The 22,374-nt window shown below is 54.6% G+C and overlaps 2 protein-coding genes across 21 annotated transcripts in view; one reads left to right on the top strand and one right to left on the bottom strand.

The window, feature by feature from the left end:
* The window catches only part of Fnbp1 (formin binding protein 1), a 105,180-nt gene extending 90,778 nt beyond the window's left edge, over positions 1-14,402 (top strand). For 7 of the 15 annotated variants that reach the window (XM_058581842.1, XM_046451307.2, XM_058581839.1 and 4 more), the window contains 5 exons: positions 1,600-1,709; positions 4,605-4,737; positions 5,275-5,396; positions 5,649-5,788; positions 7,425-10,608. In XM_058581842.1, coding sequence (XP_058437825.1) covers positions 1,600-1,709; positions 4,605-4,737; positions 5,275-5,396; positions 5,649-5,788; positions 7,425-7,603 — 684 coding nt within the window. In that variant the 3' untranslated portion in view covers positions 7,604-10,608. Of the gene's footprint in view, positions 1-1,599; positions 1,710-4,604; positions 4,738-5,274; positions 5,397-5,648; positions 5,789-7,424; positions 10,609-11,233 lie in introns of those variants that run through there. The other 8 variants (XM_058581840.1, XM_046451303.2, XM_046451310.2 and 5 more) reach the window with 2 other exon arrangements.
* Positions 14,403-19,499: 5,097 nt separating this feature from the next.
* Usp20 (ubiquitin specific peptidase 20) overlaps positions 19,500-22,374 on the bottom strand; it is a 39,822-nt gene continuing 36,947 nt past the window's right edge. For 5 of the 6 annotated variants that reach the window (XM_046451893.2, XM_046451891.2, XM_046451892.2 and 2 more), the window contains 2 exons: positions 21,356-21,427; positions 19,500-20,933 (listed from right to left, as the gene is read on the bottom strand). In XM_046451893.2, the coding sequence (XP_046307849.1) occupies positions 20,773-20,933; positions 21,356-21,427 (233 nt within the window). In that variant the 3' untranslated portion in view covers positions 19,500-20,772. The other variant, XM_046451896.2, reaches the window with a different exon arrangement.

Genomic DNA, 22,374 nt, shown 5'->3' with positions numbered 1-22,374 from the left:
GCGTCCACTGGAACCTTCTTGGCTTGGTGCTGGGAATGCGAATCCGGCCTCCCCCAACCTTCTCACGCAGACCCCAGTGGGAGCCCCAGTGTGTCACGGGCCAGTCTGAGAACAGTAGCCGAGGCCTTCACGGGCCTTGGTGGCCAGCTATTTGCTGAGTCACGCACTTTGCAGCGTGGCCCCCTGCCATTTTGTCATAATCAGTCACAAGCCCCCAGTAAGCTGCTTGGCCGGCCCAGCCTGATTGTGGGATGACATTATCCGCCCCCTCTTGCCACCCAGCCCCAGCCAGCCTTCCCCTTATTTTAAAAGAATGGAGGTTTTCAAGTGCGATCTCTCCCTCGATTCCCGGCTTATCCTCGGCTGTCTGCATTTCTCTTTCTTTGTGGAAACAGCCTCCCTTAAGGGAAACCCCTGGATGCCACAGTCGGGCCGCAGCTTTCTAGCAAGTAGGCTCGGGCTGGGCACGCCGGCCGCGCGGAGAAGGGCAGGGCACGGGGAGCTGGGTCGAGGGGCGCTCCCTCCAAATGCCCTGAGGCCACCCTTAAGGCAGCAAAGTGACCAGACCTGAGAGACAGCAGAAGGACAGCACAGCAGGGGGGAGGCAGGGGAGGGTGGACTTTTGTCCTTTTCACCCATTCTCTGAGGCACCAGAGGCCCCCTGTGTCACAGGACCAGGGGAAAACAGCAGGATCCTGGGAAGCGGTGGGTGGGTGGGAGCCCCGCTGGGTGACATTAAGGAAACAGAAACTTCAGCAGGGCTGCTGCAGGCAGGGCCACAGGAAGACCCACCAGGATCTGCCCCCAGCAGGAGGGTGGCCGCACCTGTGATCCAGGGCTGAGGTAGGGGGATCACAAGTCCAAAGCCAGCCTAGAACTCAGTGAGACTGCAAGCAACTCAGCAATACCCTGTCTCAAAATAACCAATAAAAAGGGCCACAGACACACCTGTCGTCCCAGCCTGGAGGCTGAGGCAGGAGGATCATGAGTTCCAAGCCAGCCTCAGCAAAAGCAAAGTGCTAAGCAACTCAGTGAGAGCCTGTCTCTAAATAAAACACAAAATAGGGCTGTGAGGGCTGGGGTTAGAGCTCAGGTGGCAGAGTGCTTGCCTCGCATGCACAAGGCCCTGGGTTCCATCCCCAGCACCACACACACACACACACACACACACACACTGGCAAATCTTACTGTATGCTAATTGTACCTCAATAAAATTGACACAAAAAATGTTTTTAAAAAATAGGGCTGGAGATGTGGCTCTGTGGTTAAGCACCCCTGGGTTCGATCCCGGTACCAAAACAGAGGAGAGAGGAACACCCACCTCCACTCCAGCTGTTCTTCACCGTCTCGCTGGAGTCCGAGCCTTCTCCCCCCCCTCCCTCCCTCCTCGTTGCTCTTTCCCTTTCCCAAACCTCCGCCACGGCGTGGAGCGTGGGTGGTCGTGAGAGTCTGCATGCACTGATCCTCGCATCCTAGCGGGTGAGGTGGGGAGGCTTTGCTTACTTCGGGGAGCCATCTGCAGACACCTGCGCGAGGTGTCTGTGGCCTGGCGCAGACGCGCTCTGCTTCCTGGCCTCTCACTCACGTTTGCCTCTGCAGGGCGCCACCCCCGAGGACTTCAGCAACCTCCCCCCTGAACAAAGAAGGAAAAAGCTCCAACAGAAAGTCGATGAACTAAATAAAGAAATTCAAAAGGAGATGGATCAAAGGTAGAGTGGATGATGTGATGTATGACGAAGCTCGGGTTCGGCTGTGTTTTGTCATAGTCTGCTGTTGCTTAACTCTCACCTCGGAGATTCCCTTTCTTCCAAGAATAAAAACCCAGATTTTATTCTGGGTTTTGGAAACAAAATACACACCTCCTTTTATCACAAGTGAATATTTGGCACCAACAGAAAGAGGCTCGGTTCCCTCCCCCTCCCTTCCCCACCCAGCTTTGGGTCAGATCTACTGTCCTCCTATCCGAGGACAAGCAGCCTTGCTCGTTCCCAGGTCGCCTTTGCTGGTCTCTAGGAAACAACTCCCGGGAAGCCCCACCGCACGCTGCCAGCTGCTCTTGGGTTCTAAAAAGAGTTGGCCTGAGGCTCCGCTGCCGCCGGGTGCCCGGGTGCTGAGCTGTTTTATGAGTTTGATCTCGGGGATGATAAGTTAATGTATACGCAAAAAAATCTGTTTTTGCCATCTGTCCTGCGCATTCCTTCTTTGCTGTGTATCCGTGCAGGGCCTTGAGCCCCGGGCCTTGCACACCCGTGGCCCTGCTGACTTCGCCCTTCCCACATTCAGAATCAAGCTCGCCACACCTCACGGGGCAGTTTGCTAATCATCCTGATTGAAAGACCGCTTTATTAATCTTCTCCCACCTTGCCTGTCCTCTGAGTGAGTTAGGTGAATCATCTGTTGATTTGAGATTTAGTGCTCTATGAGATGGGCCGAGGGCTGGGCTGTAGCTCAGTGGTTTAGCACTAGCCTGGCATTCATGAGTTCCTGGGTTCAAACCCAGCACTGCAAAAGAAGAAGAAAATTAATCATACAACCAAACAATGCAAACATACCTGGTTAGAGAATAACAGCCTAATTGCACACAAAAGTGCATTTTAAAGAATAATTCCTGCCAGGCACGGTGGCACACACCTGAAACCCCAGCAGCTCCAGAGGCGGAGGCAGGAAGATCACAAGTTCAAAGCCAGCCTCAGCAACAGTGAGACACTAAGCAACCCAGCAAGACCCTATCTCTAAATAAAAGACAAATAGAGCTGGGGATGTGGCTCAGGGGTCAAGTGCCCCTGAATTCAAACTCTGGTACCAAAAAAAAAAAAAAAATTCCTTTATCTCTGGTAGAGCAGCTCCTAAACACAGGTCACTTTTTAAACATGGTGACAGTATAAAAAAATAGGAACACCTATAATTAACTGTTTTACACAAAATGGAATTTTTGTTCTGTACTCTCTTTAAAATGTATTCTTCAACTGATACATAAAAATTACACATATTATTGGGTATCATGCAATATTCCCATGCATTTATATAATATTTTGAGACAGGGTATCAATCAATAAGTTCCTTAGGGCCTCGGAAGTGGGTGCTGGGATTGTGGCTCAGCGGTAGAGTGCTCGCCTAGCACATGCGAGGCGCTGGGCTCGATCCTCAGCACCACATAAAAATAAATAAATAAAATGAAGGTATTAAAAAAAAGGGGGGAGTTCTGGGGATGTAACTCGGTGGTTTAATGCCCCTAGGTTCAATTCCCAGTACAAAAAGCAACAACAAAAGTTAATAAAATTGGGACTGGGCATGTAGTTCAGCAGTAGGGAGATTTCATATCATGTGCGGGGCCTGGGTTTAATCCCAGCTCAAAAAAAAAAAACCAAACTATAAACTTGATAAGCTTTTGGAGAGTTTGATCAGCAGAGACTGGACTGGGAGGGGAACTGAAGATCGTGGATTGTGACAACTCTTCAGAGGACTCTGAGAAACAGGGCAGTGGGTGAAAGGGGAGCCATGAGGTTGAGAAAGGGGTTTTGCAAAGAGCTTCATAAGGGTGGATGACATTGAACGTTTATTCATTTAACAGGTCTTTACTGAACATCTGCTTTGGGCCTGACACTGGGGACACACATCAAGCTAGAATAACATTGAGCTCTTCAGAGAGCTTCTATTCCAGTGAGAAAAGACACAGAACACCGGAGTCATCATAGCAAGTTCTGTTACACTGGCCATTGGTGCATGCTATTGGGAAAAAAGAAAGTAGAGCCAGGTCAAGAGGCTGGTGGTCCAAGTGGACCTCAGGCTCTGCTGGAGAGTAACCCAGGAGGAGCTGACAGTTCACAATGGCCATGTGGGGGAGGCCGACCGCCCAGGCCTGATGGGAGCAGGCAGGTGGCTGCAACCCTCTTCCTCTCTTTCCTGTCTTAATGATAAGCTGGCAGCTGGGGAAGCCCCTTGAGGTCAGGGTTAGTTAGTAGTTAGAGAAGCCCCAACAGGCCTGCAGGCTGCTCTTGGGAAGCCTCACTATGGCTCCTAGGGGCCATTTCCAAAATGGGATTTCGGGAAGGGAGTGGAATTTTGGAATGTGCACTTTAAGGCTCTGTTGCCTGGCATGACCAGCTGTGGATTCAAGCAGCAGCACTGTCTCCTAGCTGAAATGTTTCCTCATCAAATTTGCAAAGCAACGAGCTGTGCTTCTCCCTGAGATCAGCATAGGGCAGCCCACGGAAACCAGGGGGCCAGCCCGAGCTGTGGTCAGCGCAGGGAGCGCCCACATGGAAATACTTGGATGTTGTTTGTTTGTGTTGCTGTTTAGGGTCGAGGGAGGGGCAGGATGGATGGTGTTTCTCCTTCACTGAAGACAAAGGGGATTTATTTATTCAGCCAAAGCAACTGGGATTTTAAGTCAGACCTGGATTATACAGACCTTGGGAGTAGAATTCACATGGAAAGGTCTTAGAAGGAAAGCGGCCCCCGCAGCCCCTTCAAATCCATGCAGGTCTCATGGGCCCCCAGCTCCAGTCACTTGGTTTTCAAAGAGTGGGGAGGAAGTGCCTGGGGGACAGTGGCCCCTGGGACCCGGGCGGCTGGGACCATGTTCTGCTCATTCATTTTTTCAGAGACGCTATAACCAAAATGAAAGACGTCTACCTGAAGAACCCGCAGATGGGAGACCCGGCCAGTCTGGATCACAAACTGACAGAAGTCAGCCAAAACATAGAGAAGCTGAGACTAGAGGCCCAGAAATTTGAGGTACGGAAAAGCAGGTGTTGGAGCAGACACAGGGAGTGGCCATGTCACTCCTGTGTCCCTGGGTGGACTCCAACGTCCCTTCTCAGGCTGCTTCAGGAATGGGTGGTAGGAAGCAGACAACCCAGGTGCAGCAGTGGCCAGGGGCCAGGAAACTGAATGTTGGTCATTAGAAGTCAGTCACTCATCCAAGGCCACACAGTTGCTTAGGTCCCAAGGGTAAAGCTAGTCCAGTGTGCTTTTTGCCACAACGGGGGGAAATTGGGTGAAGAGGAGCTTCCTTCTGTGGCTCTGAAATTTGGATAAAAAGCCAGCGGTGGAGCCCCTCTGTGGTCCTGTTCCTGCAATCCTCAGGAGGCTGAGGCAGGAGGATCCCAAATTCCAAAGTAAAAACGTAAAAAGGACTGGGGATGCGGCTCAGTGGTGCAGCACCCTGGGGTCCCCGTCACCTACAGGCCCGTGCAGACCCCGTGGCCTGGGGCCTCGTGGCTGTCCCGCCTTGGGAGCTCAGGCCCTAGTCGTCTTGGCTGTCGTCCCCAGGCCTGGCTGGCAGAGGTGGAAGGCCGGCTCCCCGCGCGAGGCGAGCAGGCGCGGCGGCAGAGCGGGATGTACGACGGCCAGGGCGCCCCGACGGCCAACAGCTGCGCGCAGGACCGCGAGAGGTACAGTATCTGAGCGGTGCCTGGCGGGAGCGGGGCGCTGGGTGTGTGCCTGGATCTGGAATCTGGAAATGTGGATACCAGGGCCCTGTGAACCCCCCACAGTGGGGCTGAGCTCTGCCACCACAGGGTCCTGTCATGCCAGCGTGGCAGGCGCGTTACAGGGTGGGAACCCTTTGTGGGGGCAGGGAGCACCTCCCTGCCTGCCATCGCGGTCGCCGTCGCTATAGTTGCCGCGGGTCTTCCTCTCTTGAGCAGCCCCGATGGCAGTTACACGGAGGAGCGAAGCCAGGAGAACGAGGTGAAGGTGCTGGCCACCGACTTCGACGACGAGTTCGACGACGAGGAGCCCCTGCCCGCCATAGGCACCTGCAAGGCCCTCTACACCTTTGAAGGTAGACCGGGCGGCCGGGCCTCTGCTGCCTTCCCTGGGGCAGGGCCGCTCCACTCTTCCTGGGACCAGAACTTTCCCTAGAGCTTCCCAGACCTGGTCTCTCTCACCCGAACTGTCGTCCCTGGCACCTAACAGCTGAGGCAGAGGGTGTGGGATCAGGACTGTTGCAGAGTCCTGGACTGTCCGGCCAGGAGGGTGTGGGTGCAGGTGGCTGGAGTGGCCCCTTCCCTGGGGAAGCAGAGCAGACCCCCACAACAGAGGGGTTTCCTGTCAAAGGAGGGTCCTGGGCGGCCCCAGTGCCTGGAGAGTGAGAGCCCCTCCCAGGGGGAGCAGAGTGGGGCTGGAGAGAGGAAGAGGGGCTCCGGGTAGAGGGGTGGTAGTGGGATGTGGAGTGTTAGAGGGAAGGTGGCCGTGCCATGGCCGGAGAGAGGAGCATTAGATTTTGTCAGACACTGAGGACCTGTTGGAAGGATTTGGGCAGGGTGTGGACGTGGTCAGCGCCGGGCCCTGGGCAACAGGGGAGGCAGTCAGCGCACAGAATGGACTGACAGACCCACCTGGGGTTTCTAATGTACAGCTTCAAAGTAATGTTTCTAAGAATGTTACAGGGTCACTAGGAAAAGAAACTCTGAGCTCGGTATGTTTGGGAAGCCCTCAGATAAATGAGTTTTACAGTGGGTTTTTTAAAATCTAAATCTATCTAAATGCTCCTCTTTCTCCGGGGATTATCCCAGCCCCTTTTTATTATTTATTTTTTTATATTTAGACAGGATCTTGCTGAATTGCTTAGGGCCTCACTAAGTTGCTGAGGCTGGCTTTGAACTCATGGTCCTCCTGCCTCAGCCTGGGCCACCATGCCTGGCACAGGCAGGTGTGCCAGGACTTTTCAGAGCCTTTAACAGGCTAAAAGTCCATGTTTACATAATGAGAAAGAAGCACCAGATTCACCATTTCCGCTGCTGCTTGCCATGCCGCCTCCAATCCACCCTGTCACCCTACCAACAGGTCCCTAAGCTATTGGTCTTTCAGAAAACCGCCTGGACCTCGGTGGCTGGCCTTTTGTAATTGATCTTAGCAAGTGGACACAGAGAGGTTGCCGTGGACAGGCTGCTCAGACTCAGGAACCAAGAGGAGAGGAAATGAGAGGCACTCCCCAGCCCTGCCGCCAGGACCGCGGGGTGTCCAGCGGGATGGGGAGGGAGGAGCAGGAGCCGAGTGGCTGCAGGTTCCCGGGGGCCAGGGCCACAGCCAGAGGGAGCTTGCTGCAGAGGGCAGGACAGGTGGAACTGTAGCCGCAGGAAAAAGCCTGCGTAGGAGACGTGAGGACACTGTGGCAAGGGAGTCGGAGTCAGGGTACGGTCACCAAGAGAAAGCCCGGAGGGGGAGGACCAGGAGGGGGAGGAGCAGAAAGGGGCTCCCTGCAGAGATGGACGGGGGGGGGGGGGGGGGGGGGAAGACCCAGAAGGTCTCTAGGTGGGAGGAGAGCATTCGGGGTCAGCTTTGAGGGACCTTGTGTACAGGAGGTCTAAGGGGATGGCCTTCGAACTGACGCCTACTGCCTTCCACGGCCAAGGTCCCACTGGCTTTCTGTTGGGATTCAACAAGAAATCTAAAGTGTTGCTATGTTGCCTCTGCAGGTCAGAATGAAGGAACCATTTCCGTAATTGAAGGAGAAATCCTGTACGTCATAGAGGAAGACAAGGGCGATGGGTGGACCCGCATCCGGAGGAACGAGGACGAAGAGGGCTATGTCCCCACCTCATACGTCGAAGTCTATTTGGACAAAAATGCCAAAGGTGCTAAGACTTATATTTAATACCACTTAAAACTTTTTTAAAACTTGGAGTTGTTCCTCCCCACAACCGTGACTGTTACAGGCAGCCCCGCAGAGGACCGGATGCATGGCGGGGTGGCACGGCGGACCGTGGGCCCCGCACGCCGAGTCTCCTTGTCTGTCTCAGCTTTGGCTAAAATCAAGTTTCACTTGCTGATGAGATTTTGTGTGAAGCTGCCAACTGCCAACTTATATCTGGGTCACTTGAAACCTGATAATACATTCCTCCTTTTGGCAGCATCTGTAGATAATGAGAAAAAAAAAAAAAGTCGCCTTCAAGCTTTTAATTAATATTTCTCAATTAAAAAGTCCACACACATCACGAGGCACCAGAGGGCCTCGGCTGGCTTGTTGCAGGAGGATGTGAGCCTCACTGTAACTTGATAAATGCAACTATGCTAGTTTGTTGAGTCATAGTCTGTCCAGGGGGAAAGTCATAAATAAAATCTTCCCCCCCTAATACAGAGGTCATGAGGTTCTTATATTGGCCCGAGCGCATGTATTTTCACTTGAATGTGGTTACATTGCTGTCAGGTCCTCCTGAGCTTTTATGTCTACATGGTCCTCAAAAAACAAAGGAAATCTGGCCTCCAGGCTCTGCCCCGGTGACAGCTGACCGAGGTGCCAGCGCTGTCCTGGCCAGATGAGCTTCTCAAGTGCGGGAGATGCCCGTGCCTCGCCTGCTCCCGCCAGGTTCTGTTTCTGGGTTTGCAGCAGCAGCTCACGTTGCCCAGGAGGGGCTAGAAATAGAGCCACTGCTGCACAGGGACCTCAAGACAGTCCTTTTCAAAGTGGAAACTGTGGGGAGGGGGGTGTTTAAGTCATTGGCATCTGGAAGAACCCAAAGTTTCAATGTAAGGGCAATGGTTTTAGAATTTCTGGCTCATTTCATATGATTGACTGTTGCCACCATTTTAAAGGAATCTGGGCCATGCGGGAATTTGCATTTTTAAGTTGGCACGGAGGCGGGAGGGCGGGTAGTGATGTTGGTTCCATGCATACCAAGTCCTGTGATTAATTGTGCCCGCTGTGAGAATCCGCCCCAAAGGCCCCCGAGAACCAGCTGTAAATGGGTCAGAATGAAAGCATCCGGGTAAAGTTCTCTTTGGATTTGACTTTGAAATTTATTTATTTATATCTTTCTACTTTGAAGGAGGGAGTTGGATCCTTGCCTCTGCAGGGTGGGCTCACTTTATAAGCTGAAGTCAATTTAGAGCTGTTTTTTTGCTGTTGTTCTAACCTGGAGCTCGGGGCCTCCTGCATGCTAAGCAGGTGCTCTGCCTCTGAGCCGCACCCCCAGCCCTGAAGCTCTGCCCTGCAGCTGCAGGTCCAGGACCCGGCAGGAGCTGCTGTGTTCCAAGATTCCAGCAGCAACTTCACTTATATTTCACAATGGCCACCAAATTGGAATTGAGTGATCTTTACTTAGTGACAACCTGATTTTTTTTAAAGACATCTTTTTTTTTTTTTTGGAAGTAATGACAGAGTCCCAGGCAGTTGCAAAGACAGTGTAAAGAGATCCCTGTGCCTTTCACCCAGTGTGCCCCGGTAGCCACGGGGACAGTCGGTGGCCCGGGCTGGACGCCGGGCTGCTCACCTGGCTTTTTCAATGTATATATTGACTTTGTAGTTCAAATTCCTTTCGAATAGCTTTAGCTGGCATAGCATTGATAAAGCCACTCACCCTGCGGCCTCTCTGGGGCAATGGTTTCGGTTCTGCTTTGTAGGTACTGCCATGAGAAAACCAGCAGAGCCTTAAACCCAGGGGTGGGTGTGAGTGCGAGGTGAGCAGCTCCATTCAGGTGACCAGGTAGCCCGGAGACCCCTAGGCATGAAACCTCTGCCCCTCCATCCCATGCTGAGCTTGTGTCCAGACCAGGAGCTCCTAGCAAAAGCAAGGAACACTGAAAACGAATAAAGCAGGGCCAGACAGTGTTAGCCTCTTGAAATCCCACTCAGTGAACTCGCGGCCCCCCACCCCCACCCTGGAGTTGTGCAGATTTGATTTGGAAATAACTCAGTTGGCTTGCAAGGCAAAGCGCAGGTCCGAGAGGGGGTTCAGTTTGAATGCCTAAATCTACGCCTCAGTACTTATTGCAAATCAACCTAGGTCACACTGGTGAAGTCAAGAAGGAGATTGTGGTTTCGGTTCCATTTTGTCAGGGCGTGATGTTGGAAGACATTGGAACGATTGCCGAAGAGTCAGAGTTTTCATTTCCACCCCAAGTACCCTTGGTTTTCTTCCCATCAGTGTGCCATTTAAATAAAAGCAGCAAAATCTCAGCTGTTTATGATCTTCTCCTTTTATTGGAAAGAGGCCCCTAGAGGTTAAAAATGCTGGTCAACACGTCCAGCCCCTGTCCATGGCATGTCCTTCCCCAGCCCGTGGTTTGGGGCAGCCCTGCTTTCTGATACCAAACCTCAAAGCAGTTGTTTTCTTTTTAATAATACCAGTGCACTTTTCTCTGTGTGTGTGTGTGTGTGTGTGTGTGTGTGTGGTGTCTACGATGTGCTTATTTAATAATTGCCAAAATATTTAGACTAGAGTAAATTGGTCAACTGGATTGGGATTTCCTATGTGGTTGCATTTTGTGTTTTTAAAATTGCTTTCTGTTAAACATGTCCATAATTCTCCCCACCTAGGAATTTATTTGTATATACTGCAATTTAAAAACTAAAAAGGATGCCTTGAATGAGTTGTTTTAATGTCTTACTCTTTTATCTGTTTGTTTTATCGTTTATTCTGCTGCCTAATGACCTTTTGTTTTTATAACTTCTGGGGAGGCCCCAGGACTCTTGCCCCAGCTGGGTCCCCAGCTGGCTGCTCCGCACTTGAGTTTTTATAGACTCTTGGGTTCTGAGTAAGTTGCATTGAATACGGCCAACATGATTGTTTCTTTCTCTTACCCTAAAAGAAAAGAATCTGTCTGGCATCTTCTAGTTGTACCCCTCATATCTGCCTCTCTAATAAACGTTATATTTTCTCAGTGTTGTGTATTTTAAGTGATTTTTCTCTTTTTCCAAGAAAATTATTCTGTGTAATGAGTATTTAACTCTTTCATTGTTAGTAATGGGAAATTTTCCAGCCAAATGCTTTTTAAAAATTCTGCCTCCTCCTCCTCTTCCAGTGCCATCTGCCCTGCTCCTTGCCTGTGTGTCCCTCAGGGCTCCCGAGCCCATTCTGTGTCTCCTCTGCCTCCTCGTGATGAAGAACTTTCACTGTTAATTGACGAGGTTTCCTTTTCACTGAGGAACCTAGAGTTTCCATCTGATAGACTCACTTCCTGGCACCATCCAGGGAAGGATGCTTTCTGGGGGCTGGGGAGCGGCCCCTGGAAGCCAAGGCTGGCCCTGCCCGCTGGAGGAGGACGGGTGTGTGGGGGGGGGCGGCCTTGATCTGGTTTGGGCTTCTCTTAACCCCAAAGTAAAACTGGCTGAAGATTGGAGATAAAACCGTGAAAGTTCCTTATCTAGGACGCTCTTGATAACCAATTGCTGCCAAAGCCCCGCCCCGCCCTGCCCAGGGCGGAGCAGTTTGCAGTGAGCTGCAAAGTGCCCGCCTCTCGCCTCGACCTTCTCTAACGCGCTTTCTCTTCTCTTTTTGTGTTGTAGATTCCTAAAGTGGCGTTCCAGTACCAACCGGCGGCGAGCCTCCCAGGAGCCCCCCGTGGCCGGGCGCTTGTCTCCGCAGGCCTCCCGCGCTGCTGCCCGCTGCCCGGCCTGCTGGGGGCCGCCCTCCCGCCCACCTGCTGCCCTGTCCCCGCCACCCTGCCTGCCTCTCCTGTCCTTCCTACAGCATGCTACTGTGGCTCAGCGAGCCCTGAGGCCCACGCTGGTGGCCTGGAGGGGACAGGTGTCCCCAACCGCACAGCAGGGGTCATCCTCATCCCCCCAGTCCCCACGTGCCCAGGCCAGAAGGTGGCAGCATGCTGCCCACCTCGCCCCTCCCCTCTGTCCAGGGCCCCAGTCCACCCATGGTGCCCTGGCCTCCTCGTCATTTCACACTGTGCCTTTTTGTGAAAACTTCGCCACTGGTCTCCTGGGGCGAGTAACAGAATCTGAACAAGGAGGACAGGGCAGTCGCAGGGTGGGCTGAGCACCACGTGTCACCCACGCGTCCCCTGGTGTCTTACATTAGCAGATGCTTCCTCTCCCAGAGGTGCCTTCCTGATTGTGGGCTGGCACCTCGTGCTCCACATGGACCCTGCCCACAATTCCTGGACCCTCCGGTCGGACTTGGATGTCCCCCACTCCAGCCACACACACACACTTCAGTTTGGTGCCCTGTCTGCAGAGGCTAGGAAGGTCCACACTGAAAGCCCACCCCAGCTCGTCCTACCCATGTCCACCTTAGATAAGGGGCATCCTGGTTCACCCCTCCTGGTCATCTTCCTATCCATGATGACTACAGACCACGCGTGGCACTTGGTGGCCGGGTGACTCTCCTTTTGGTAGCTCATTATTGCAAAGTGAAACTTCCTCTTCTTCCCATGAATCCCAAAAGTAGCACTGTAGGACTTGAGTGCATTCATCACCAAAGACCTGGTGCCTCTCGTGGTCCTTTGGGGACCCTGTGGCCGCCGCTTCTGCCCTTGTCCATGAGCTCTGCCGGCCATTGGCAGCCACTGCACTTGCCCTTGGACCTGTTTCCTCCCTCCCCTTTCGGATCTCAGGGGGGAAACCGTGGTCACCTAACCTGTGGCCACTCAGGCCTTAGCAGCACAGCTTCTCCTCTTCCTTGGTGCGGAACAAGTCCTGCCGCGTCTCCCGCCGAGGGCAAGGGCCGCGCTCTAGTGTCCTGTGTGGTTGGTACACGGGGCTCACCTGGGGCACCACAGTTCTTGGTGTTCGTGACAAGGGAGCCTAGCAAGAGCCACAGGGACAGGGATGGAAAGGACAGGTCCTCGGAGTCAGGCCTGTCTGCTGGTGATTTGTTCCTTGGAAACCAGGAGATGACTCCCTGGGCAGACCAGGGGTGACCGCGGACCAGCCTCAGCAGCTCCGTCCCCCTGGCGACTGGAGACCGCAGCAAGGAGAGGCCCGCAAGAGCAGCCCCAGGAAGCAGCGTCAGGGTCAAGTGGAGGGGGAGCAGGAGCCCTGGCTCGCTGTTCCCCAAAACTGAGGCTGAGCCCAGGGCCGGGGACCTGGAGCATGGCCTCCACTCTCAGGGTGGGCAGCCCAATCGGCCCACTCCTGGGGGCGCCGGAGGGTGGCTTGACCACAGGTGAGCGCTGTCAGGGCCCAGCCCCGGCTGCAGACCAGCCCTCGCCCAGCAGCCCCACCCCCGCCGTTGCATGGCGGGCGGCACCTCTGGGACTCCTGGACTTTGCCGAGTCTGGCTGACCACTGACCATTCCACAAGGATGCTAATTTTTTTTAATCTGATTTTAGACCCTCCGTAATGCATGTGCGTCGTGCCGTTTCACATCGCGGTCGAGGTAGATTCGTTTCTTGCAACGTAGGGGGTGAAGTGTCAGCGTGGTTCTTTGTTCCTTTAATGTCGAGACCCAGTACAGGATGTGCTCGTGCGCTCTGTGGCCTGTCTGTACCACCCGTGCCCCCAAAGACTGGAGAATGAGCACTTTCCAATGCCGTCCCCCGGGGCTGCCTCCTTGCCGTAGGTGCCAACGGGCTTGGGATTCTGTGATGCTGAGGTCCTACCGTCTACTCTGGGAATCCCACTGCGAAAGCATCCCTGAGACCTTGGAGCAGCTCCCATGGAGGAGAGATGTGGGTGCTCCGCCCTCCTCCCTGGCACCTGCTGCCCGTCGTTGCTAGAATACAGTGTGGTAAGGTAAAAATGGATCGTTTTTATCAAACTTGCTCTGAAAATGACCTAAAGACAAAGGGAAAGAGAGGAACTTGTCATTTACCCAGGTTTTTCCTTTGCAGGACGGGGGCGAGGTGGGGGGAGGCGTGGGAAAACATGCAGGGATCTTCCTCTGGGTCTGTCCTGCTCAGCCTCGGGCTCAGCCACCGCGTGACCCACACAGCACAGGGGCCGCTGATGCTTTTCCGCAACATCTGTCATCAGAAAGTTCACACAACATAAAATGTTACGATAATGCAAGGATTTTTCCAGAAATTGTGGTTTCATGTTTCTTACTGGCTCCGCCTCCTGTGCTTTAACACCCCACACGTTATTTTTAAAAATGATCCAAGCCCGGGGCTGGGTTGTGGCTCAGTGGTAGAGCGCTTCTCTAGCATGTGGGAGGCACTGGGTTCAATTCTCAGCACCACATATAAATAAATGAGTAAAATAAAGGTCAATGAACAACTAATAAAAAGAAATTAAGAAAAAAATGATCCTAGCCAGGCAGGGTGGGGCACGCCACCTGAATCAGGAGGCTGAGGCAGGAGGATTGCAAGTTTGAAGCCAGCCTTTGCAACTTAGTGAGACCCTGTCTTAAAATTAAAAAGGGATGGAGATAGAGCTCAGATAAAGCACCCTGAGTTCAATCTCAGTACAAAAAAAAAAAATCCACAATTATGTTTTAACCCGATGTCAAGCACCTTTACACCTTCTTGTGTGTGCGTGTGTATATGTGTGTGTGTATGTGTGCGTGTGCGTGTGTGTGTGCACGCACATGCGTGCACTTACTCTACACTTGGAGGCATTTCAGTGTTGTAAACGCCCCTTGCCACTGTTAAGGTCTGAAATTGCCTGTTTTTCCCTGGAAATGGAATTAAACCAAATAAAGTGCTTCCATTGGAAGGCCCACATTGACCTTGTAACTATGTTAATCTAAATGTTAAATAAAGTGTAGCTTCTGGTGTAGCATCCTTGGACTCCTTTGTTGCACCGAGAGATGACCCAGTCAGAGAAGCTCTGGTGCCGTCACCAGCCCCCTGGGCCGAGAGGCAAGAGTTAAGTTCAGGCCTGGTTTGAGACCTGAGCTGGAGGTGCCTCCCCCCCACCGGGAGGGCAGTCGGGCCTCTCCGTGACTCAAGGATCTGGAAGTAGGAATTTCGTTCTGTGGGCAGATTCAGCGGGCAGCTGTACTAGCCACTCAGGAACCTGCTGCGGGGGAGGTGGGACAGTCAGAGCAAGTTCACGGGTCAGTGATCTGATCCCTGTCACAAGTGCTCAAGCTGGTCCTCCTGTTGGCCTGGCCGGAATTGCAGGTTTCTGTACAGCTGCAGGCCATGCTGAGCTGTTTCGGGAAAACTGTGAAGGGTGGGGACCCTAGTGTCCTGCACCCATGGGCGGGCTGTGGCGTGAGGCCCTGGTGCACAGCTTTGAGAGTTTCACCCCTACCTTTGGGTTGGGGTGGTGAGATGACTGGTTCATGCCCACACCTGTTTCCTAAAGTCCCCCACCCCATCCCCGTACTGGGATGGAACCTAAGGCTTCTTGCATGCTGGGCAAGTACTATACCACTGGGCTGTATCCCAGGCTTGTTTCCCAAGGGTTTGGGTTTTTTTTTTTTTTTTGTAGGGGAAGGGATCTGGGAGTTGAACCCACGGGTGCAATCCCAAAGAGCTACATTCCCAGCCATTTTTATTTTGAGACAGAGTCTCACTAAGTTGTAGAGGCTGGCCTCAAACCTGCAATCCTCCTACCTTAGTTGCTGGAATCACAGGGGTTCGCCAGCACGACAGGCTGTTTCCTTTTTATCTTTATTTTTGGTGCTGGGGATTGAAACTAGGAACACTCATTTTTTTTAATATTTTTTTTCTGGTAGATGACATAATATTTTTATTTATTTTATCTTTATGTGGGTCTGAGGATCAAATCCAGTGCCTCACATGTGTTAGGCAAGCGTTCTACCAACCGAGCTACAACCCCAGCCCTTATTTTATTTTTTATTGTGAGAGAGAGTCTTACTAGATTGCTGAGGGCCTCACTAAGTTGGTGAGGCTGGCCTCCAACTTTTGATCCTCCTGCCCCCACTTCCTGAATCACTGGGATTACAGGCATTTGCCACTGCACCCCGTTTCCTGAGACTTTTTAGGGCTGTTTTAAAAAGACAGTTATCCACCAGGGGAGAGTGTCCACCTGCTGAGCTACACTAAGTGTGACCAGAGCATACCTGCCAATGCCAAGTAACTTGATCCCTGATGGGCAGGAGGGAGGTCATAAGAGCCACACTCAGCCTCCTCCCCTCAGTGCACATAACTAGCTTCCAGAGTGGGACCTGCCTCCAAGGCTGGTCCCAAACCTCCGAGCAATTGGGAATGCAGGTTTCCCAGTGAGACCGAGCAGATGGGGGGTCCAGGGAGTCTGCAGCCACCCTGCCATCTAGGTTGTCAGCAAAAGATGGCTTGAGGAAGGACATTTCGGGCAGCTCTCGGGCCTGGCTGTGTCTCGGAGGCTCTGACAGCTGTGGTCGGGGGCGGGGGCAGCTCTGTTCTCTCTGCCGCTAGCAGCTGCTTCAGTGGCCTGGGCTTTGGCCGCACCTCTGGCCCCTGTGGGGAGATCTGCCTCACATGGGTTGGAAACAGCAGGGTCATTTGTATTCTGCAGTATCCGGGCCTCTTGAAGCCGTGGTTCCCAACAGCCAGAAACTCCTGACTCAGAGGCTTGGGGCGGGGGGCCGGAACCTGTGCACCAGGTTCCTCTGGTAGGTCTAGAAATACCAGCCGCAAGGCCACCTCAGTCACCCCCACCTGCCTGGGCCACACCCAGCCCTAGGTCAGCAGGGCCGGTGACGACCTCTAGTGGAAGCAGAAGGCAGAGTGCCGGAGTATCCCTGACCAGGAGACAGGATGGAACCAGTGGGCAGGGAGGCAGGCCGAGGAGGGAGAGAGGGAGGAGGCAGAAGGCAGACAGACAGACTGGTTCTGAAATGGTGACCACCAAGGGACAAGGAGGTCGGCTGCCAAGGGTGGACCATGTGGGTCTCAGGGCAGAACCAGTTAATGTCGACAACTGCAGGGGCTTGGCTTCGAGGGGCCAATGTCCAGGTGGAACATGTCCTCCCTGGCCTCTGCTGTCCTTTCTTCTGAGGCTGTTACGGGGCTGGAAACTTCTGGGAAACTGAGGCGGCTCCGATTCTTGGCATCAAGTTAGAAAGTCTGGACGCAGCACATAGAGTGACAGGCGTGAGGGAGGCACGGGAAAGGGACACTCTCAAGGAGAGGGTGGGTCCTCTCAGAGAGGAGAGGGACGGCATGCCCCCTTCCAGAGAGTCCCACCCAGTCCACCTCTTGACTTTTGACTGACAGCAGGATGACATCAGATTTCAAGTCCCCACTGCCATGACCACTCTAGGTCACTTTGGCCCATGTGGACCTGTTCTAACTGGAATCTGTTACCAATTTTACACTTAGGGGAAATTATCCTTATCTCCCAGAAATCTGGGATCTGGTCTGTGACAGGGTCACAAAAGTCCTCCCTTCAGGGTAATTTGTGTTCTTCTTATTGACATTTCAGACCTAAATTCCTCCTGCAGATAACGGATAGTTTGCTGAGGAAGGTGACAGAGCCCGTCCACTGAGGTCAGGCAGGGCCGTGGATAAATTACTTCTTGGAAAAGAAAGCATGTGGGGGTCCGCACGGTGGGCGCACCTGCAGAATCATTCCCTTCACCTCACATTCCCACCGCTGGTGTCTGTCTGTCTGTCCTCTGACAAGACCTGCAAAGGCCACCGGCACTGAGCAGCCCCTCTGTGTGGCTCCAGAGGGTATCGAGGGCTCACTCAGGCCCCGACTTAAGCACTTCTCCTCCCAGGTGGTTATAGTGAGTGAAATCAGTGAGGGACACCGCAGGGCCACAAAAGGACACTGAAGTTAAAAGGCCCCACGGGTCTTTGTCCTCTGCAGTAATGGGTCATGAAAGCTGCGGGGATTCATTTTCTGTTGGGCTTCTGGAAGTAGCTTAGGAGGGCCTTCCCAGGACAGCTCAGTGCCCTGGTGCTCAAGGACCAGTGCCCTCTGACTGGCCCGGGCAGAGCCCTGGCCGGACTCTTCAGAACCCTGTCCCAGTCCCTGTCTCCAGACGCCCTTCATCAGGACTGGATGTTGGTGTCAAACCAATGGGAAGACTGGAGGCTGCGCCCTAACGCGTCCCTGGGGCTGGTACCTTCCCCCAAAATGCATTCTGCTTTTTCAAGCTTTCTCTGAAGGCACTGATCCCTTCCCCACCCTCGGCCCTTGGGACTGTGAACAATGGAGGGAGGGAGGAGGGAGCCAAAACCCACTTACATCCCGGGGTGCCCAGGGTTAAAATAAGGTGGGACAGGTTCTCAAGGTGATTCATGTTTGTACCAAATTTAAAACAGAACAGAGGCTGGGCGCAGTGGTGCACACCTGTAATCCCAGCAGCTTGGGAGGCTGAGGCAGGAGGGTTGAGAGTTCAAAGCCAGCCTCAGCAATGGAGAGGTGCTGAGCAACTCAGTGAGGACTGGGGATAGTGGTCAATGGTTGAGTGTCCCTGAGTTCAGTCAGGGCACCATAAATAAATAAATAAAACAGATCAGCAGTAGGAAGAGCAGTAGGGAAGCTGCACATGGCAGAAGCCCTGATGCAGGCTTGGAGCAGAGCCGCAGGCTGGTGGACAAGCTGCACACCCACACACAGGGCCCTTTGGCAGGGCTGGCTTCTGGCTCCTTTAAAAGGCACTGATGACGGGAGGCTGAGGCAAGAAGTTCCAAGTTCAGCCTCAAGCTTGGCGAGACCCTGTCTCTACATAAAAAAATAAAGGGCGAGGCGCGGTGGTGCAGGCCTGTAATTCCAGCAGCTCCAGAGGCTGAGGCAGGAGGATCGTGAGTTCAAAGCCAGCCTCAGCAACAGCGAGGTGCTAAAATACAAAACGGGGCTGGGGATGTGGCTCAAGTGGTAGTGCACTCGCCTGGCATGCATGAGGCCCTGGGTTTGATCCTCAGCACCACATAAAAATAAAATAAAGATATTGTGTCCACCTAAAACTAAAAAAAAATATATTTAAAAAATAAAATACAAAACAGGGCTGGGGTTGTGGCTCAGTGGTCGAGTGCCCCTGAGTTCAGTCCCTGGTGCCAATAAATAAATAAATAAATAGATAGATAGATAAATGGCACCAAAGCAGTCATTCCCAGGCTGCCTCCAGGAGCCATCTCTGGGGACAGTGCATGGGAAAGAAGCCTGGACCGGCCTCCCCAGGCACTGAGCACTTCCTGTCTCCACCCAGCTGAGGTGAACAAGCACGGACTCCGCTCTTGTTCAGATTCCATGTCCAGCTCTGACCGAGCCCCTTAAAAGCTGGATATTTCAGGGAAAATATATAGGAAACGTTTTAAGGCAAATTGGTACCTATCCACGTCTGGCTCACCTCGCTGCCACACGAGAAGGAGCGTCTCCACCCACTGAAATAAACCAGCCCTCCGCAGCCTTTCCACTCCTGTCCTCCACCTTCAACAGGGAAGGCCTCCGGCAGAGCACGGGAGCTCTGTTTGTTGGGTGCTGGGAACTGAACCTAGGGCCCTGTGCTTGCCGCACGCGTGCTTTAGCCCAAGCTTCACCCCAGCCCATGGGCACATGTTTTGAGTAATTTATAGAAATCTCAAGCCCTTCTCTCCCCAGGGAAGTCTCCACAGTAAAAACAACCCACCCAAACTCCAGGGCAGACTCCAGAGGTCGTGGAGATGGAGCCTCAGGCTTCGGGAAGGGCCTGCAGCTGGGGCCGGGGTGGTGGAGAGGCAGCTTCCGCTGGCTGCTACTCCACAGCCGCCTGCTGGCCCCCGGCCACCGCTGGACCCACTCACCCGTGGTGTGCCCCCTTGCCACCTCCTGCAGCCTCAGGCCTCAGGCAGCCATGGGCACTGCTCCTATTGTGCCTGGTCACTCACCACTTTAGTCACCTGGGCTCCAGGGGCCTGCGAGGACCCACAACCCTCCATATGGCAGCCAGTTTCACTTTCCCTCAAGGGACAGAAATGACTGTGGCAAAGGCAGAGGTGACTGTGGGGCACATCTGTTTATTATGACATTCTGAACACACACTGGCCATACAGACATGGGCCAGGTGACGGCCTGCACAGTGGCCTCCACATCTCGAGGGTGCAGTGCGGGCACAGGGCCCGTGGCGACAGGCGGCAGCAGCTTTCAAAGCCTGGTGACTTCACAGGCCCAGCAGCAGCTGCTCTGTCTGGGTGTGAAGGGACAGAGCGGGTGAACCCAGGCCCCAGCAGTAAAGTCTGGGCTCCACCAGGTCACTGCCAGGGCTCCCTGGGCACATGCAGGCCACAGTTGAGGGACTTGGTCCCAGGACCCCTGCTTTGAGCCCTCCCTGTGCTCCGACCCCAACAGGGTGTACACCTGGTCCAGCTATTGCAGCCAGGGGACTTCATGCCCCCAGAGGGAGGAACAGCCTTGCCAGGCCCGCAGAGGGACCTTCCTGTGTGAGCAGCCCCGCGCCCTCCCTGGTGGGGCCTGGGGCCGGGGCTGGGGAAGGGCTGGCGCTCGCTCTAGGCCTCCTGGAGCTGTGCCAGCAGCAGACACACTGCGTGAGGCATTCCGGTGACACCATCCAGGCCCTGGTGGCAGCTTGGCATTCGTGAGGCTGAGGGCTGAACCAGAGGCGAGCCACACCGATGGTGGGCAGGACGTCAGTGAGGGATGGCCGCCTCCAGCAACTGCCAGCGGAGAGCTCCCCGCTCGGTCCCAAGCGCCAGCAAGCAGTCTGCAGGATGCACCAGAGCGGCCCAGACTCCAGGGGCCGCTGATGACAACCGGGTGCAGGGCGAGGTGGCCGGCAGGGAGGCACGCAGAAGCCCCTCGGTCCCGAGCCTTGGCTCCTCCACTCTCCGCTGTGGCCTCCTCCCTCTGTGCTTTTGGGCGCTGGGAGGCGGCAGCCACTCTGCCCCTGTCCAGGCGCCAGCCTCTGGCTGAGGGGCAGCACTGGGCTCCAAGGAAAAGCTGGACCTGAGCTAGCAAGAGGGAAGGTTTGGGGACGACGATGACAGTGACTGGCGTGGGCACTGCCAGGACAAAGACCCAGAGTCTCGGCCACTGAGACAGCGGAGTGGGTGTATTCCTAGGGGCAGCACTAGAGCTATGAGCCACCGACACCACCACACGCAGCTGGTGGCCACCACGCGGCCTCTGTGGGCACATGTCCCCGCGGGGAGGGCTTGTGGCCTGTGGGAACAGCCAGCTCAGCAGGGCAGGACCCCTCCAAGAGACTCAGGGAGGGTTTTAGAGGGGAGGGGCCGGCCGCCTGGCCACCAAGTCACACGGCCCGCGTCTCGGCTTCGATCTTTTGTTCCCCATGCAAGGTCTCGGGGTCCTGCAGCTGGACCACGCTCTGCCGGATGGCAATCTCAGGGCCACCCCCATACAGATGGTGCAGGTACGTCCAGGTCTCCTCAGAAATCTGCCCATAGTCAGCCCCTGCAGGACAAAGGGGCACACCTGGGCAGGGGCTGGGGCTCAAGCCCAAGGCCTGAGGGAAACCATCGTTGCTGGTGATGACCTCAGTGTTTCCCAAAGCCATCAAGCTGAAATTGCAGGATTGTCCACAGGACACTGTTTTACCAAGGGCCCCAGAGGACACACCTCTGCCTGCAGCCCCTTGTGTCCCAGAGTGGGGTTGATAAAAGAACAGGGTGGGACAAGCCAGCAGGAAGCAGAAGAGGCAGAGTGGGGGAGGGGCCTGGGGGACCCACACCCTCCCCGTGGTCTCCACTTGGGTGGGAGAACAGCCCAACTCTGAGACAGGTGGCAAGGGAGCTCCTGGGGGGACCCAGACTAGGAAACCACCTGGAAGTCAGGAGGGACAGGGGCCTAGCTGGGCCTGGAGCCAGAAGACTCACCCTGCTTTAACTGGACGTGACCACTGCCCTTGACCTGTGCGATCCTGCTATTGTCAATGGGCCCAGGAGGCTCTGGAGGAGAGAGGGTGTGGACTCAGCACTGGGAGTGGGGGTGGCCCTGCGGATGACATAGCCTTCTCCAGTGAGGCTCTGACACCTGTGTCCTACAGAGGCCGCCCCGAGCCTGAGCCTCCAGACAGCTCGGAATCTGTTTTTCCCCCCAGTACTGGGAATTGGGGTTCCACCGCCGAGTACACCCAGAGTCTCACTAAGTTGCCCACTAAGTTGGCTGCTCTCGATCCTCAGCCGCCTAAATGCTGGGATCACAGGCATGCGCCACCAAGCCAGCCACCTTAGAGCACTTAACAGGGGAGGTGCTGGGGTAGAAAAGGATCCTCGACTGCAGTGTGAGCCAGGGGCCCCCAACATCCTGGGACCTGGCAGAGGGCACTTCAAGGATACACACAATCGTTTCAGACCCCAGCACATTGGCAACAGTCAGCGGCGGGTGGGCAATGTCCTAATCTCTGGTGGCAGCTGGCACCGAATCCCCTTCCCTGTGTCCCATCACTGCATTTAACCTTCAGCAATCATGAGACGGGACTTCACTCAGACAGAAGCTGAGGCCTGGTCAGCACCGTGCAGGGTGGAAGCTGGCAGGCAGCAGGGTCTGTGTCCAGGCCAGGGCTGGGCCTCCTCGTCCTTGTTCTAACTCCAGCCACGCCTGAGTCTTTGGGCCAAATAGCAATCAGCTGCTATTTAGAAGCTGCTGGTGTCCCTGGCACCCTCTCCCCACCAGTGGGGGGTCGGGCTGTGAGGCAGCAAGACACCGCCCTCCTGAGCCCTGATGGGTGCTGGTTCTCCCAGGGGGCAAACGCCCAGTACAAGGATCCACTGATTCTGCTGACCCTGCCAGGCCCCCATGGCTGGTCTGGGGTTCAAGGGTGGGTTGAGGGAGGCAAGGGCATCCACATCCAGGCCAAGGTCTGGCCTTCCTGCTCTTTGCTAGGGACAGTGGG

This window comes from Marmota monax, unplaced genomic scaffold (assembly GCF_021218885.2).
Source record: "Marmota monax isolate L192 unplaced genomic scaffold, Marmota_monax_Labrador192_F-V1.1 WCK01_AAM20220418_F8-fsc00020, whole genome shotgun sequence".
NCBI lineage: Eukaryota > Metazoa > Chordata > Mammalia > Rodentia > Sciuridae > Marmota > Marmota monax.
This window is presented reverse-complemented; position numbering and strand designations above follow the sequence as displayed.